We start from the raw sequence: 15,491 nt of genomic DNA on the forward strand, positions 1-15,491 counted from the left end.
TTCTCCTTAATTCCAGGTTGCTTCTCTCTCCTCAATTAGTTTCCATCCATTGTTTCTTCTCCTGCCTTCAGGTGCTTTGGAGAATAGCTTGATTCCCTCTTCTTTGGGGCAGCCCCTGAGATATTGGAACTGTGCTATCATGTCTCCCCTAGTCCTCCTTTTCATTAAACTAGACATACCCAGTTCCTTCAACCATTCTTCGTATGTTTTATCCTCCAGTCCCCTAATCATCTTTATTGCTCTTCTCTGCACTCTTTCTAGAGTCTCAACGTTTTTTTTACATCATGGCAACCAAAAGTGAATGCATTATTCCAAATGTGGCCTTACCAAGGCATTATAAAGTGGTATTAACACTTCACGTGATCTGGATTTTATCCCTCTGTTGATGCAGCCTAGAACTGTGTTGGCTTTTTCGGCAGCTGCTGCACACAGCTGGCTCATATCTAAATGGTTGCCCACCAGGACTCCAAGATCCCCCTCACAGTTACTACTATTTTTTTTCATTGAAATTTTTATTGAAAATTATTAAAAAAATACAAAAGAAAAATATAGCAATATGGATAGAATTGCAGAGAGTAACATAATACATTAAGACAAAAACATCAAAATAGAAGGCATATCCAGGAGAAAAAAAAAAAAATATCCAGGAGAGAGAATTACCAACTACCATACAATATTCCTATAAATATTTACCCACAATCGTATTGAGATTATTATTTTACATTCTTCTTAGGATTAATTTCTTGTAGCCAAGCATACCACTGGTCCCAACTCATATACATCCCCGATTCTTGTCTATCTTGTAAGAGACCGGTAAGCGTGTCTGCCTCTGCACAGCCCATGATCTTTGTGATTAACATAGCCTCCGATGGTATATTTTTGGATTTCCATTCTTGAGCAAACACAATCCTGGTTGCAATGATGATGTGGAGAGCAAGATACCAATTAAATTTATTTAAATTATCTGGTTTCATGCCTAATAAAAACGTTTCCAGGTTCAATTTTATCCTACACCCTATGATTTCAAAAATCCATTTTTGGATTCTATCCCAATCTTCTCTTGCTCGGGGACAGGTCCACCAAGTATGAAAATAAGTTCCCAGAGCATTTCCAACAAACCGGGGAGGTTCCCGGGAACATCTTCGATAATCTAGCCAGAGGGAGGTGCCATCTATACAGCATTTTATATGTATTCTCCTTATAGGGAACTCTGGTTTCTCTTCAGATCGTATAAATCTTTCGCCTTTTACAGTTACTACTATTGAGTCAGGTACCAATAATAAAACAACAGACTGAAATTTAACTGGTACAAATGCAAAGTTTTCTATTCAGAAGATAAATCAATCAATTGAGGGGGTGGATAAAATCACAGGGGACAAAGGGTCCCCAGCTTTGAGCATCCTTAATCCTCAGGATATCTTCATTTCCACCAAGACAGAGACATGTTGTCATTTTTTCGGCTCATCGTGATGACGCTCATCTTCCTGAAGGTGTCCTGCAGCCCCGTAGATCTGGCCCTAGAAGGAGCATGGAAGGGATGGAAAGAAACACACACCAAGGACTACCTGGAGGTGAGTTTGTGTGAGTCTTGCGAGGTAGTCCAGATGGGAAGGGTGTACAGAAAACCTAATTCTACTGTATTGTAAGGTTACATCGAGGGTTCTCAACTTCGGCAGCTTTGAGATAGGTGGACTTCAACTCCCAGAATTCCCCAGTCAGCAGGCTTTAAGATGGATGGACTTCAACTCCCAGAATTCCTCAGCCAACTGGTTTTAAGTTGGGTGGATGTCAACTTTTCACACTTATGACCATTGCAGCATCCTCGTGGACACATAATCAAATTCAGACGCTTGGCAACTGGCTCATATTTATGACGGTTGCCCTGTCCGGTGGTCATGTGATCCTTTTTTGTGGCCTTTTGCCCAGCAAAGTCAATGGGGAAGCCAGATTCTCCTTAACAACCTCGTTCCTAACTTAACAACCGCCTTGATTCACTTAACAACTATGGCCAGAAATTTAATTTAATTTAATTTAATTTAATTTAATTTAATTTAATTTAATTTAATTTAATTTAATTTAATTTAATTTAATTTAATTTAATTTAATTTAATTTAATTTAATTTAATTTATATGCCGCCCCTCTCCAAAGACTCAGGCTGACTCAGAAAGGCTGTAAAACGGGGCAAAACCCGCTTAACGACTGTCTCGCTTAGCAACAAAAATGTCGGGCTCAATTGTGGTCGTAAGTCGAGGACTACCTGTCTCGAGATCTGTTATTGCTCCTTTTATCAAGCTGCTGGATCCTGGTGTCTCCCTGAAACGAAACTTTAAATTAAAATGTTCTTTAAATTTGGGGGGGTTTTTTTCCCTTGGGGCGATCTTGGGCTTGTCTCAGTTTGTGACGGGCCCTTTGTGTCGTTACAGGAGGAAGAAGCTTTTCGTCGGACGGTCTGGGAGAAGAACCTGTGGAGAATTGAACAGCACAATTTGGAAGCCGCTCGCGGCAAACACAGTTTCCAACTGGCCATGAACCACTTGGGTGATCTGGTAACCAGGCCAACTCTGGAAGGGGTGGGGGTTGCATTTCAGTTCAGTGGTGGGTTTCGAATCATTTAACAACCGGTTCTCTGCTCTAATGACTGGCTGGGTGGGCGTGGCCATGGTGGGCGTGGCCAGGAGTGTGTGACAGGCAGCACTCGGCCTCCTGCACCCCCCCCAGGAGCAAGAACGGGCCACGGGGGGGCGGGGGGCACACTACACCCCCCACACTCAATTTTGGGCCTACTACAGGGGTGAAATCCAGCAGGTTCTGACAGGTTCTGGAGAACTGGTAGCGGAAATTTTGAGTAGTTTGGAGAACCGGCAAATGCCACCTCTGGCTGGCCCCAGAGTGGGGTGGGAATGGAGATTGTGCAATATCCTTCCCTCAGGAATGGGGAGGGAATGCCACGCCCATCAAGCCACGCCCATTAAGCCACACCACACCACGCCCACCAAGCCATGCCCACAGAACCGGTAGTAAAAAAAATTGGATTTCACCCCGGCCTACTAGACATCCCTGCACTTACTTGGGAGCCAAAACGGGGCGCGTGAGAACTCCTAGAAGGGGCGGGGCGTGGAGGGGCGGGGCCAGCCAGCAATTTAAATAACCGCTTCACCCAAACCAGCCCGAACCGGCTGAATTCCACCACTGGTTCAGTTGCTCAGTTGTGTCTGATCTTTGTGACCCCCATGGACGACAGCACACCAGGTGCCTCTGTCCTCCATTGTCTCCCAGATTTTGCCAAATTCACATTGGTTGTGTCGATGACTCTATCCAGCCATCTCATCCTCTGCCGTCCCCTTCTCTTTTGCCTTCCGTCTTTCCCAACATCGGGGTCTTCTCCAATAAGTCCTCTCTTCTCATTGGGTCGCCAAAGTAAAGGTAGTCCTCGCCTTACGACCACAAAGGAGCCTCAAATTTCTGTGGCAAAGTGAGACATTTGTTCAATGAGTTTTGCCCCATTTTACGGCCTTTTGTGCCACACAGTTGTTAAGTGAATCACCGCAGTTGTCAAGTTAGTAACCTGGTTGTTAAGCGAATCTGGCTTTCCCGTTGACTTTGCTTGTCATCACGTGACCCTGGGACACTGCGACCGTCATAAATATAAGCCAGTTGCCAAGCACCCAAATGTAAATCATGTGACCATGGGCATGCTGCAAGTCGTAAGTGTGAGAAACGATCGTAAGTCACTTTTTGCAGTGCAGTTACAACTTCAAATGGTCACTGAACGAATGGTTGTAAATCAAGGACTACCTGTACTTTTAAGTTTTGTAAGATTCTGTTAATGTAACCTGACAATACAGTTAGAGCTAGAACTCATAGTGGCGCTTGCTGACTGGGGGATTCTGGGAGTTGAAGTCCAGAAATGCTGGCTGGGGGATTCTGGGAATTGAGTCCACAGATGCTGGCTGAGGAATTCTGGGAATTGAAGTCTACAGATGCTGGCTGGGGAATTCTGGGAGTTGAAGTTAACAGAAGCTGGCTGGGGAATTCTGGGAGTTGAAGTCCACAGATGCTGGCTGGGGAATTCTGGGAGTTGAAGTTAACAGAAGCTGGCTGGGGAATTCTGGGAGTTGAAGTCCATAGATGCTGGCTGGGAATTCTGGAAGTTGAAGTCCACAGATGCTGGCTGGGGAATTCTGGGAGTTGAAGTTAACAGAAGCTGGCTGGGGAATTCTGGGAGTTGAAGTCCATAGATGCTGGCTGGGGAATTCTGGGAGTTGAAGTCCAGAAATGCTGGCTGGGGGATTCTGGGAATTGAGTCCACAGATGCTGGCTGGGGAATTCTGGGAATTGAAGTCCACAGATGCTGGCTAAGGAATTCTGGAAGTTGAAGTCCAGAAATGCTGGCTGGGGGATTCTGGGAATTGAGTCCACAGATGCTGGCTGGGGAATTCTGGGAGTTGAAGTCCATAGATGCTGGCTGGGGAATTCTGGGAGTTGAAGTCCAGAAATGCTGGCTGGGGGATTCTGGGAATTGAGGTCCACAGATGCTGGCTGGGGAATTCTGGGAGTTGAAGTCCAGAAATGCTGTCTGGGAATTCTGGAAGTTGAAGTCCACCTACCTTAAAGTTGCCAAGAATGAGAAACGCTGCTCTAGAGGGCTACACGCGTTGGCCTCCCTTCGATGACAACCTTACAAGTAGCTCCAGTTTCCATCTGCACCTTCTCTGCCTCGGTTTCTCCTGCGGCTTGCTCTGCTGTCCTGCTGAAAAGTTTAAGGCTCACAAGTGGGAGACGAAATTCCTGATTTCTTCTCCAGACAGATGAGGAGTTTAACCAGATGCTGAACCGTTTCCAGCCCAATCAAGCCGAACAGTACGAAGAGGGTGACGCTTACTTCCAAGAATCAGCCACGGAGGAGACACCCAAGCAGGTGGACTGGCGTACGCAGGGTTACGTTACTCCTGTAAAAAACCAGGTGAGTCCTGGAGATTTTGTAGTCCAGCTAGAATTTTTCTTTTTTCCACATTTACCTGCATCTCTATAAAATATCCTCCTCTTCCTCCTCCTCCTCCTCCTGCAATGATACGGGACCAAGAAAACCAGCTTCTCTTCCTTCTTCTCCTTCTCCTTCTCTCCTCCTTCTCCTTCTTCTCTTCACCTTCACCTTCACCTTCCTTTTTCTTTCTTCCTCTCTCTTCACTTTCTTCCTGTCTTCTCCTTCTTCCTATCTTCTCCTTCTTGTTGTCCTCCTTCTCTTTCTTCTCCTCTTTCTCTGATCCTTCTCTTCCATTTTCTCCTTCTCCTTTTCTCCTCCTTATCCCTCTTCTCTTCACCTTCACCTTCCTTTTTCTTTCTTCCTCTCTCTTCACTTTCTTCCTATCTTCTCCTTCTTCCTATCTTCTCCTTCTTGTTGTCCTCCTTCTCTTCCTTCTTCTCCTTCTCCTTCTCTCCTCCTTCTCCCTCTTCTCTTCACCTTCACCTTCCTTTTTCTTTCTTCCTCTCTCTTCACTTTCTTCCTATCTTCTCCTTCTTCCTATCTTCTCCTTCTTGTTGTCCTCCTTCTCTTCCTTCTTCTCCTTCTCCTTCTTCTCCCTCTTCTCTTCACCTTCACCTTCCTTTTTCTTTCTTCCTCTCTCTTCACTTTCTTCCTATCTTCTCCTTCTTCCTATCTTCTCCTTCTTGTTGTCCTCCTTCTCTTTCTTCTCCTCTTTCTCCGATCCTTCTCTTCCTTCTTCTCCTTCTCCTTCTCTCCTCCTTATCCCCTCCTTTTTCTCTTCATCTTCCTTTTTTTTTATTAAAAAGTTTTAACAAGTATTACAGCAATTTTTCCCATCCCTCCTCCCCCCCTTCCCTCCAACCCCCCCTCCCCCCCACCCCCCCACCCCTGGACTTCCCAGAGCAAATACAGGGTGTAACATTTAACAAACATAAACTAAAATATGCTAACTTTCTGTAGTCCCCAAACTCCCTCTTGCTCTTGAACTAACAAAACATAATTCAAAAAGAAAATATTGGTTTCATTCATAGGCTATTTGGAACTTTTTAGTCTGATATTTGTTTTGAATATAGTCAATCCATCTTCTCCATTCCGATATATATCTTTCGTTTGAATGGTCCTTCAAATACGCTGAGATTTTAGCCATCTCTGCTAAGTTCACTACTTTTAGTGTCCATTCTTCAATAGTAGGCAAGTCTTCCTTCTTCCAGTACTGCGCCACCAAGAGTTTGGCTGTTGTTATTAAATTTAAAATCAACTTAGTCTCTATAACAGTACAATCTGTAATTATGCCTAGCAAAAAGAACTGTGGAGTAAATTTTATCTTCTTTTTGAGAATATTTTGGATAATCCACCATATTTTTATCCAAAATGCCTTAATTTTTTTACATGTCCACCATATATGATAATACGTGGCATCATCACATTTGCATCTTCAACACTTAGATTGCAAACTTGGATACATACAGGCTAGCTTTTTGGGATCATCTTCATCTTCCTTTTTGTTTCTTCTTCTCTTCACTTTCTTCCTGTCTTCTCCTTCTTCTTGTTCTCTTTCTTCTCCTTACCTATCTCTTCCTCCTCTTTCTTTTTCTCCTCCCACTCCTTCTGCTAACCTCCTTCTCCTTGTCCCCCTCCTCCTCCTCCATTTCTCCTCCTTCTTCCTCTTTACCACACCTTCCCCTTTCCCTTCTTCTTCCCCTTCTCTTCTCCTCCTTCTCCTCCTCCATTTCTCCTCCTCCTCCATTTCTTCCCCTTCCCCTTCTCTCCTTCTCCAATTCTCCTCCCTCTCCTTCTGCTGACCTCCTCCTCCTTGTCCCCTTCCTCCTCCTCCTCCATTTCTCCTCCTCCTTCCTTCCCCTTCCCCTTCTTCTCTCTTCCTCCTTCTCCATTTTTCTTCCGCCTCCCTCTCTACCACTCCTTCCCCTCCTCCTCCTCCTCCTCCTCTTCTCTTCCTCCTCCTCCTCCCCTTCCCCTCCTACCTTCTCTTCATTTTCCTTCTCCTTTTCTTTCTCTATCTCCATCTCTCTCTTCCTCCTGCTCCTCCTGCTCCTCCTCTTCCTCAATTCAATATGGAACCCAGCCAGCCAGCTTCGGCCTCCTGGTCCTCCTTGGAGCTCCCCCTTCCCCTCCTACCTTCTCTTCATTTTCCTTCTCCTTTTCTTTCTCTATCTCCATCTCTCTCTTCCTCCTGCTCCTCCTCTTCCTCAATTCAATATGGAACCCAGCCAGCCAGCTTGGCTTCCTGGTCCTCCTTGGAGCTCCTCCAAGCCTCTTGCTTTTCTCCACAGGGACATTGTGGCTCCTGCTGGGCCTTCAGTGCCACGGGGGCTCTGGAAGGGTTGCTCTTCAAGAAGACCGGCAAGCTGGTGTCCCTGAGCGAGCAGAACCTCATGGATTGCTCCTGGAAGCTGGGCAACAAGGGCTGTCATGGGGGCTACATCAGCCACGCCTTCGAGTACGTTCGGCAAAACGGAGGCATCAATTCGGAGCAGGATTATCCTTACCAGGAGAAGGTGAGAGAGGGAAACGAGGCGGATGCGGGAAAGGCATAAAATATGGATGGAAGAGAATATTTGTTGCTCAGAGTTGAACTGTGGGGTCCTGGGTGCTCTCTGAGCTTGGTGCTTTTCTTGCAGACGTCTCATTACATACTAGGTAACATCATCAGTGCTAGAAGGGAGAAGCCCACTCCTTTCCAGCACTGATGATGTTACCTAGTTGGGTCACGAAATGTCTGCGAGGAAAGAACCAAGTTCAGAGACTACCAAGGACGGCCCAAGATTGTACAGCTCTCGCATTTTGGAGCTCTCTGTTTGTGGTTATTATTCCTCTATTTACTGGTCATTTTTGCCGATGATCTTTTTTGCTAAGAGATCATACTTTACAGGATCTCCTCCTCTTGCAACAGTTCGTTTCGTGACCATTCAAAGGTACAACGGCACTGAAAAAAGTGACTTAGGACCGTTGGTTCACACTTACGACCATTGCGCCAACCCCATGGTCATGTGATCAAAATTCAGACACTTGGCAACTGACTCATACTTATGACGGTTGCAGTGTGATCCCCTTTTGTAACTTTCTGACGAGCAAAGTCAACGGGGAATCCAGATTCACTTAACAAACATGTTACCAACTTAACAACTGCAGCAATTCACTTAACAAATGTGGCCTGAATGGGGCAAAATTGACTTAACAAATGTCTCACTTAGCAACAGCAATTTGGGGTCGTAGGTCGAGGACTACCTGTATTTGATTATCTCTCCTTGATTACTTTCCATCTGTTGCTTCTTGTCCTTCCTTCTGGTGTTTCAGAGAAGTAGGCTGGGGAATTCTGGGAGTTGAAGTCCACACATCTTAAAGTTGACTTAGACTTAGAATAACTTTATTGTCACTGTGAATGTACACTCATCGGCATACATTACAATGAAATTTCATTGCATACAGCTCTCAAAGGGTCACCACCAGTGGGTGGGTTGCTACCGGTTCTTGAGAACCAGTAGAGGAAATTTTGAGTAGTTCAGAGAACCGGTAAATGCCACTTCTGCCTGGCCCCGCCCCCAATCTAATTGCTGCCTCCCGAGTACCAGCTGATCGGCTAGAAGGAAAAAAATCAGGGCTCACTTGACAAAGAAGAGAGAGAGAAAAAAGAAGACATTGTCGCTTTAAATTGATAAGCCAAGAAGCCTCCCAACGATCCGCTCCTTGTAAACCGCTCGGTGGTGGTAGATTGGCACTTGAGGCCAAGCTGCCTGAAAGCGGTTTCCGATGCTCTTGGTGGTGGCAAAGCGGCAAAAAACTGTTTAAACTCTTGCCGTGGCGCTTCAAAGGGCCGCCCTACATCTGATCAGCGGTAAAAGGCAGTGTGGTGGTAGACCAGCGCGCTACAAAAACAAATGGGTAGACCAGAATGCTCCAAAAACAAATGGGTAGACCGGTATGGCTCTGCAAGCAGTTAAAAGCCTGGTAGACCAGTACCTCTGCTAAATCCTAAAGAATTGTTTGGTCAAAAAACTCACAGTGACTCTGAGATAATCGAACAGACAATGGCTGAAAGCCAGATCTGCTAGAGATGTTTCTCTCTGACCGACTGAGTCAAAACTGAGCCTGAGAGGAAGGAACAAGGGGCGTGGTCAAAAAACTATGACTCCCCTTGACGTGAGTGACATTGAGTTGACCACGCCTACCCAGTCACATGACCATCAAGCCATGCCCACTGTCACATGACCATCAAGCCACGCCCACAAAATAAGCCATGCCCACTGAACCAGTAGTAAAAAAATTTAGAACCCATCCCTGGTCACCACCTCCAATATACATAAACATGATAAAATAAATAAATACATACAAAATTATGCATATATACCCACATATATGGCACAGAGAAACAACGCAGTCTAGTTGTTGAGGTTGAGAGACACTGCTCAGGAGAGGACGTTGTGGGTGCTCCATCACTGGAGGTTTTTAAGAAGAGTTTGGAGAGCCATTTGTCCAAGAATGGTATATGAGTCTTCTGTCTGAGCAGGGGGTTGGACTAGAAGACCTCCAAGGTCCCTTCCAGTCCTTACGATTCTGTGTTCTATTTATTTATTTATTTATTTATTTATTTATTTATTTATTTATTTATTTATTGGTTCGATTTATATGCCGCCCTTCTCCGGCGACTCAGGGCGGCTTACAATGCGCTAAGCAATAGCCTTCATACTTTTGTATATACCTGCTTAGTAGGGCTTTCGGCCCCCTCCCAAGCGGTGTTCTTTTTTATACAAAGTCAGTTTATTGCCCCCACAATCCGCGTCCTCATTTTACCTACCTCGGAAGGATGGAAGGCTGAGTCAACCTTGAGCCTGGGGAGATTCGAACTCGCAGTAATTGCAGGCAGCTGACAGCTAAGTGCTACTTTAACAGCACTTTAGTCCGCTGCACCACCAAGGTTCTAGTTGTCGGTCTGAAAAGGGGGCTGCTAAATTTTCCCCGCATCTTCTCATCCCATCTCTGCAGGACGAGTTCAACTGTCACTACAACCCGGAAACTCGGGTGGGCAACTGCACGTCCTTAGTGATGATTCCGCCAGAGAACGAGACGGCTCTGGAGCAAGCGGTAGCCACGATGGGACCAATATCCTTGGCTGTGGACGCTCACAGTTTCCAGTTCCATTTCTATAAGTCGGGTAAGGAGAACTGAGGTAATTGGGAATCTGTAGAGCAAGGGTGTCAAACTGAAGGCCCATGGGCCGGATTTGGGCCGCGATGTGATTGTATCCGTCCCATATGGCCGTCCTGGTCTACCCAATGCGAAGAGGAAACATGCCAGCAGTTTGGGGCGTGGTGTCAAGCTGGCCACGCCCACCCACTCGGCCACACCCACCCAGTCAGCCATACCTGCCCAGTTGACCACACCCGCCCCCGCCCCCCTGAAGTCAACCACAGCCCTAATGCAGCCCTCAATGAAATTGAAATTTGACACCCTTGCTGGGGAGTGTGAGATTGCTGTAAGATAGATTTCGGGGCTAAATAAGGGCAGTCCTCATTTAGTGACTGCCTCAGACAGTTCACAGTTACGACGCTCATGAAAAAGTCACTTTGTGAGCCATCCTTGTCTGGAAGGGCTTTATAGCTCCGTAAAGCAAAAGAAAGTCGGATCTGGAGCACAGGATGCTGTCATTGAGCGACTGCTCCGCTTAATGACCAAGTCACTGGTGCCAGTTTTGCTTGCTGAACAAGGACGACCTCTATTGGGCTTGGGTAAAATCTTCAGTTCTAGAAGGGAGTGAGGTTTGCTCCCTGCTTATATTTACATACCGCTAGTTGTTTTCTTGCAGGCATTTCATGACCCAATTAGGTAACATCATCAGTGCTACAAGGGAGTGGGGTTTGCTCTCTGTTTATATACTAGTGGCAAAACAGATTCAGACAAAAAATCAAATGGTAAACAACAGCCTAATCAAGGAACTGTTGAGAACGCTCCCACCAACAATGACAGGACAAAGCACTTGCATATTAAGACTCCCTTCCAGCACTGATGATATTATCTAGTTGGCTCATGAAACGTCTGCAAGAAAACCATTATTTATTTATTTTATTCATTTTATTAAGCTCAGAGAGCACCAAGAGTCTCACATCTGTCAGTCAGTCTGTCTTTCTTTTTTAAAAAAGTTTTTTATTTTAAACACATTAAAAACACATTAAAAATCAAACATATACATACAACAAAAAATAACACAAAAAAGAAAAATATCACTTTTCTTTTCAGCTATACCCAGCGGTCTGCTCTTTCTATACATCAATATTTACAAATATTTTAAGTATAAACTTATTTGACGTTCATTTTCTACTTTATATCATTTCTTCTTTACTAACAAAAGATCATCTACATTTTCCCCCTCCTTTCTTCATTCATTTAACTTATTTCCTTATGTTTCAACCATTCATACCATCTACTCCAAACCTTATAATACTTTGATTCTTCTTTTCCCCTTAATTTCTTTAGTTAATTTATCTAATTCTGCACATTCTAGAATTTTTTTAATTAAATCCTCTTCCGTTGGTAGTGTTTCCTTCTTCCAATATTGTGCGTATACAATATGTGCTGCAGTCAATATATGCAATATAAGGTACTGTATTTCTTTAGTCTGTCTATCTTTCTATCTGTCTGCCTGCCTGCCTGTCTATCTGTCTGCCTATCATCTATCTCCATCCATCCATCCATCATCTGTCTGTCATCTATCTACCTACCCATCTATCCATTCATATCTATCTATCTATCTATCTATCTATCTATCTATCTATCTATCTATCTATCCATCCATCCAATTCTATCCATCCATCCAATTCTATCCATCCATCTATCCATCCATCCATCCATCCATCATCTGTCTGTCATCTATCTACCTATCCATCTATCCATTCATATCTATCTATCTATCTATCTATCTATCTATCTATCTATCTATCCATCCATCCATCCAATTCTATCCATCCATCCAATTCTATCCATCCATCTATCCATCCATCCATCAATCCATCCATCCAATTCTGTCTATCTGCCTGCCTGCCTGCCTACCTACCTACCTATCTACCTATCTCCATCCAGCCATCCATCCAGCCATCCATCTGTCTGTCATTTATCTACCTATCTATCTAGCCATTCATCTATTATCTGTCTGTCTGTCTGTCTGTCTGTCTGTCTGTCTGTCTGTCTGTCTGTCTGTCTGTCTATCTCCATCCATCCATCCATCCATCCATCCAAGTGTCTGTCTGTCTGTCTGTCTGTCTGTCTGTCTGTCTGTCTGTCTGTCTGTCTGTCTATCTGTCTAATCTATCTAATCAAAGAATCACCAAGAACACTCCCACCAACACTGACAGGGCAAAGCACTTCTATACTGTTAATAAACAGAGAGCAAAACCAACTCCCTTCTAGCACTGATGATGTTACCTAGCTGGGTCATGAAATGTGCAAGAAAACCACCAAGCTCAGAGAGCACCAAAGACCCCTCAATCATAACGTCAAATTATTAAAACAAGGCTAGCCTGCTGAAGATCAGCCCATGTTTCTTTTGCTGAACACAGACAGTGAATTCTGTCTTCAAAAGACCGCCTGCTAATGGTTTCTGAGAGTCCTCTCTCTCTCTCTCTCTCTCTCTCTCTCTCTCTCTCTCTCTCTCTCTCTCTCTCTCTCTCTCTCTCTCTCTCTCTCTCTCTCTCTCTCTCTCTCTCTCTCTCTCTCCTCTGTTCTTTTCTGCTCAGGTATCTTTGCAAGCAGTTGGTGCACCCATCACGTCAACCACGCCATGCTGGCCGTGGGCTACAGCGTTGAGCAGGAGGATAACAAGACCACAAATTATTGGATCCTAAAGAACAGGTGATTTAAGAGGATACGGCACAGGATGAAGAGGAAGGGCATCGAAAATCAATTCCTAGGTCAAAGTTAAATCTCATTTTATCTTATCATCTGGTTTAGATAAGAAAGAATGAGGGGCTATTTGTTAGATCAGGGTTTCTCAGCCTTGAGAAGATTGGCTCAGCTGGCTTTTTATGCCTAAGAACTCCCCGTCTCCTGGTGATTGGCCCAAAGTCTGACATCTGGCTTTTATGCCTAAGGTGGGACTAGAACTCACCATCTCCTGGTGATTGGACCAAAGTCACCCAGTCGGCTTTCATGCCTAAAGCAGGACTAGAACTCCCAATCTCTTACTTTCTAGCCTGGGGCCTTAAGTCGATCAAACTCCCTCTATTATATGTGAATTGCATCCATTGCACAGTCTTTATTTCACGCAGATATTTTTTTTAAAAAAAAGCAGTTCAACCTCAGCACCAAGGAGATTCCGGGGCAGCTGTAGAAGGGATACAGCAGAACCTCTTGATCGGTTCAAGAGTGTTGGAATTCATTGTTGGAATGTATTTTTATGCAACTGCGGTAGTATTCAGCCAGTAGATGGCAGTATTTACAAGTTTGGCTCTATGGTATAAACTGTATGCTCTTTTGTTCTAAGTAGAGTTTCCTGTGTCCTGTTATAGTTATATAGTTGAGCAGTAAAGCACATGGTGATTGTACTCTTTGTTCTGGTGGTGCTTTATATAAACAGAATTTCTAACAAAGAGCCATAGCTTTTGCCGTGCACCATCAACTGTCCACCTATTAATCTCCCTTTCTCCTCTTTCCCAGCTGGACCGAGAAGTGGGGCGAGCAGGGCTACATGCGATTGGTGAAAGGATATGATAACCATTGTGGTGTAGCCAATCAAGCTTGTTATCCAATTATGTAATGGATCCAGCATTGGTTCACCCCAAATCTTCTCCGCTTCGGAGTTTCAACCTTTCCAACTGAGCTCTCCTTTTGCCGGCATCGTCGCCTCAGATTGGGTTAAAAGTTTAAATCAAATTTATTTCTTCCTGGTTTCTGATCCTAGTTTCTCTACGGTGTGCTCGGCTGTTGTTAACAGCTTCCTGGATCTTATGATGAGTGGTCTGCAGTACGCAAGTTTTAATAAATGTTCTCTTGAGCTTATCCAGTGCCTAATGGAATGATTCCTACATCTTTCCTTTATTCCCCCCCATCTCTCTCCCTCTCCCTCCCTCCCCCCTCTCTTTCTCTCTTTTTTTTGCATAAATGTGAGTACCAATAGAAGAGAATATTTGTAGCTCAGGGTTGAACTGTGTGGTCCTTGGTGCTCGTTCAGCTTGGTGGTTTTCTTCCAGACGTTTCGTGACCCAGCTAGGCAACATCATCAGTACTAGTGAGTGTGGGATTTGCTCCCTCTTTATATATGGTATATGTTATGTCCTTATAAGGACATCCGCCCTGATTGGCTGCCAGCCATCGGGCGGGAAATTTGAATCCCTGTCAAGGGGTGGTGCGTCTGCCGGGAGCGAATATAAGGCGAGCTCCGGCAGCGCGCCAGCAGTCTTGACTCGTTACTTTGTACTTAATAAAAGTTGCTAAATGTATCGAGCTGGTCCAGTCTTCCTTTCCTGCGCCTGATCTAACACTGGCGACGAAGGACTAGAGGAGAGAACCTGAACAAGACTCGTGGCACGATCGCCCACCGAACAGAATCACCACACCACAGCGACCTTCCAGAATGGCTACCCCGCAAGCCCCGATGACCGCGCTGAACCCGTTCGACCCATCCCGGGAGAAGTGGAGGTCATACATGGTCCGATTCCGGCAGTTCCTGCGAGGCAATGGATACCAGAACCTCGACGATGAGAGGAAAAGAGCCCTCTTCCTGGCTCATTGCGGATCGGATGTCCTGGAGATGGCGATTGACCTCGTGGCACCCAGGGACATCGAGGAGATGTCCTGGAACGACCTGCAGGAAGTCCTACAGGAGCACTATGCACCTACAGGCACCCCCATCGCAAACAGGTTCACCTTCCAGCAAAGAAACCAGCGGGAAGGTGAATCCATCAAGGAATTCGTGGCAGCGCTTCGCCAAATCGCTGCCAACTGTGAGTTCGACAATGTGGACAATGCCATCCGGGACCGCATTGTTTTTGGAATGCGAGATGTGGGGCTGCAAAAGAAATTCCTCAACCGGAAGAGGATCCCGCTGAAAGACGTCCTCGACGAGGCAACAGCGGCTGAAACGTCTGAGCAAGCAGCCGCCGCAATGGTAAAAGCAAGAGGGATCCATAAGATCCACAAGTCGGGCCCGACCTCATCAGACGAGGCAACCACTCAATCCGAGTCTGATGAGGAAATGGCCGTCCACAAGGTGTCCCGCCCCCCCAGGCGGGAAGACCCACAGCATGGCGACCGGGGAGAGCGATGCGGCAGCTGCAGAGGCGACCACCCCAGGGCAAACTGCAGATGGAGGGACGTGACCTGCCGCCGATGCCTGAAGAGGGGGCCACATCGCCGAGGCCTGCAGAGCCACAGACCCAGCCCCGGAACCGCCCAGACCACGATTCCGGGAAAATCGCAAAGATAACCAGAGGACATCCAAACGGTCCTCAAACCAGTCCCGGCGCGGGGAGGAGGAATATCCCCGAAGCAGAACGGTGC

The 15,491-nt window shown here is 45.7% G+C and overlaps 1 protein-coding gene across 1 annotated transcript; it reads left to right on the forward strand.

The window, feature by feature from the left end:
- The first annotated feature begins 1,442 nt into the window (after positions 1 to 1,442).
- On the forward strand, positions 1,443 to 13,924 carry LOC139308376 (procathepsin L-like). The gene is made up of 7 exons (XM_070931895.1): positions 1,443 to 1,571; positions 2,425 to 2,547; positions 4,806 to 4,964; positions 7,277 to 7,501; positions 9,987 to 10,155; positions 12,731 to 12,845; positions 13,650 to 13,924. The coding sequence occupies exons 1-7, from the start codon at positions 1,443 to 1,445 to the stop codon at positions 13,747 to 13,749; spliced, it is 1,020 nt and encodes a 339-aa protein (XP_070787996.1). The 3' UTR covers positions 13,750 to 13,924.
- Positions 13,925 to 15,491: the final 1,567 nt, after the last annotated feature.

This window comes from Pituophis catenifer, unplaced genomic scaffold (genome assembly GCF_029215685.1).
Source record: "Pituophis catenifer annectens isolate HBS135680 unplaced genomic scaffold, rPitCat1.0.hap2 SCAF_1, whole genome shotgun sequence".
Taxonomy (NCBI): Eukaryota; Metazoa; Chordata; class Lepidosauria; order Squamata; family Colubridae; genus Pituophis; species Pituophis catenifer.

Bases quoted from the DNA above. Each gene is read 5' to 3' on its own strand.
- LOC139308376 (XM_070931895.1), top strand. From the start codon at position 1,443: ATGTTGTCATTTTTTCGGCTCATCGTGATGACGCTCATCTTCCTGAAG. The intron at 1,572-2,424 runs GTGAGTTTGTGT...GTGTCGTTACAG, and splicing joins ACACCAAGGACTACCTGGAG to GAGGAAGAAGCTTTTCGTCG. The intron at 7,502-9,986 runs GTGAGAGAGGGA...CCATCTCTGCAG, and splicing joins ATTATCCTTACCAGGAGAAG to GACGAGTTCAACTGTCACTA.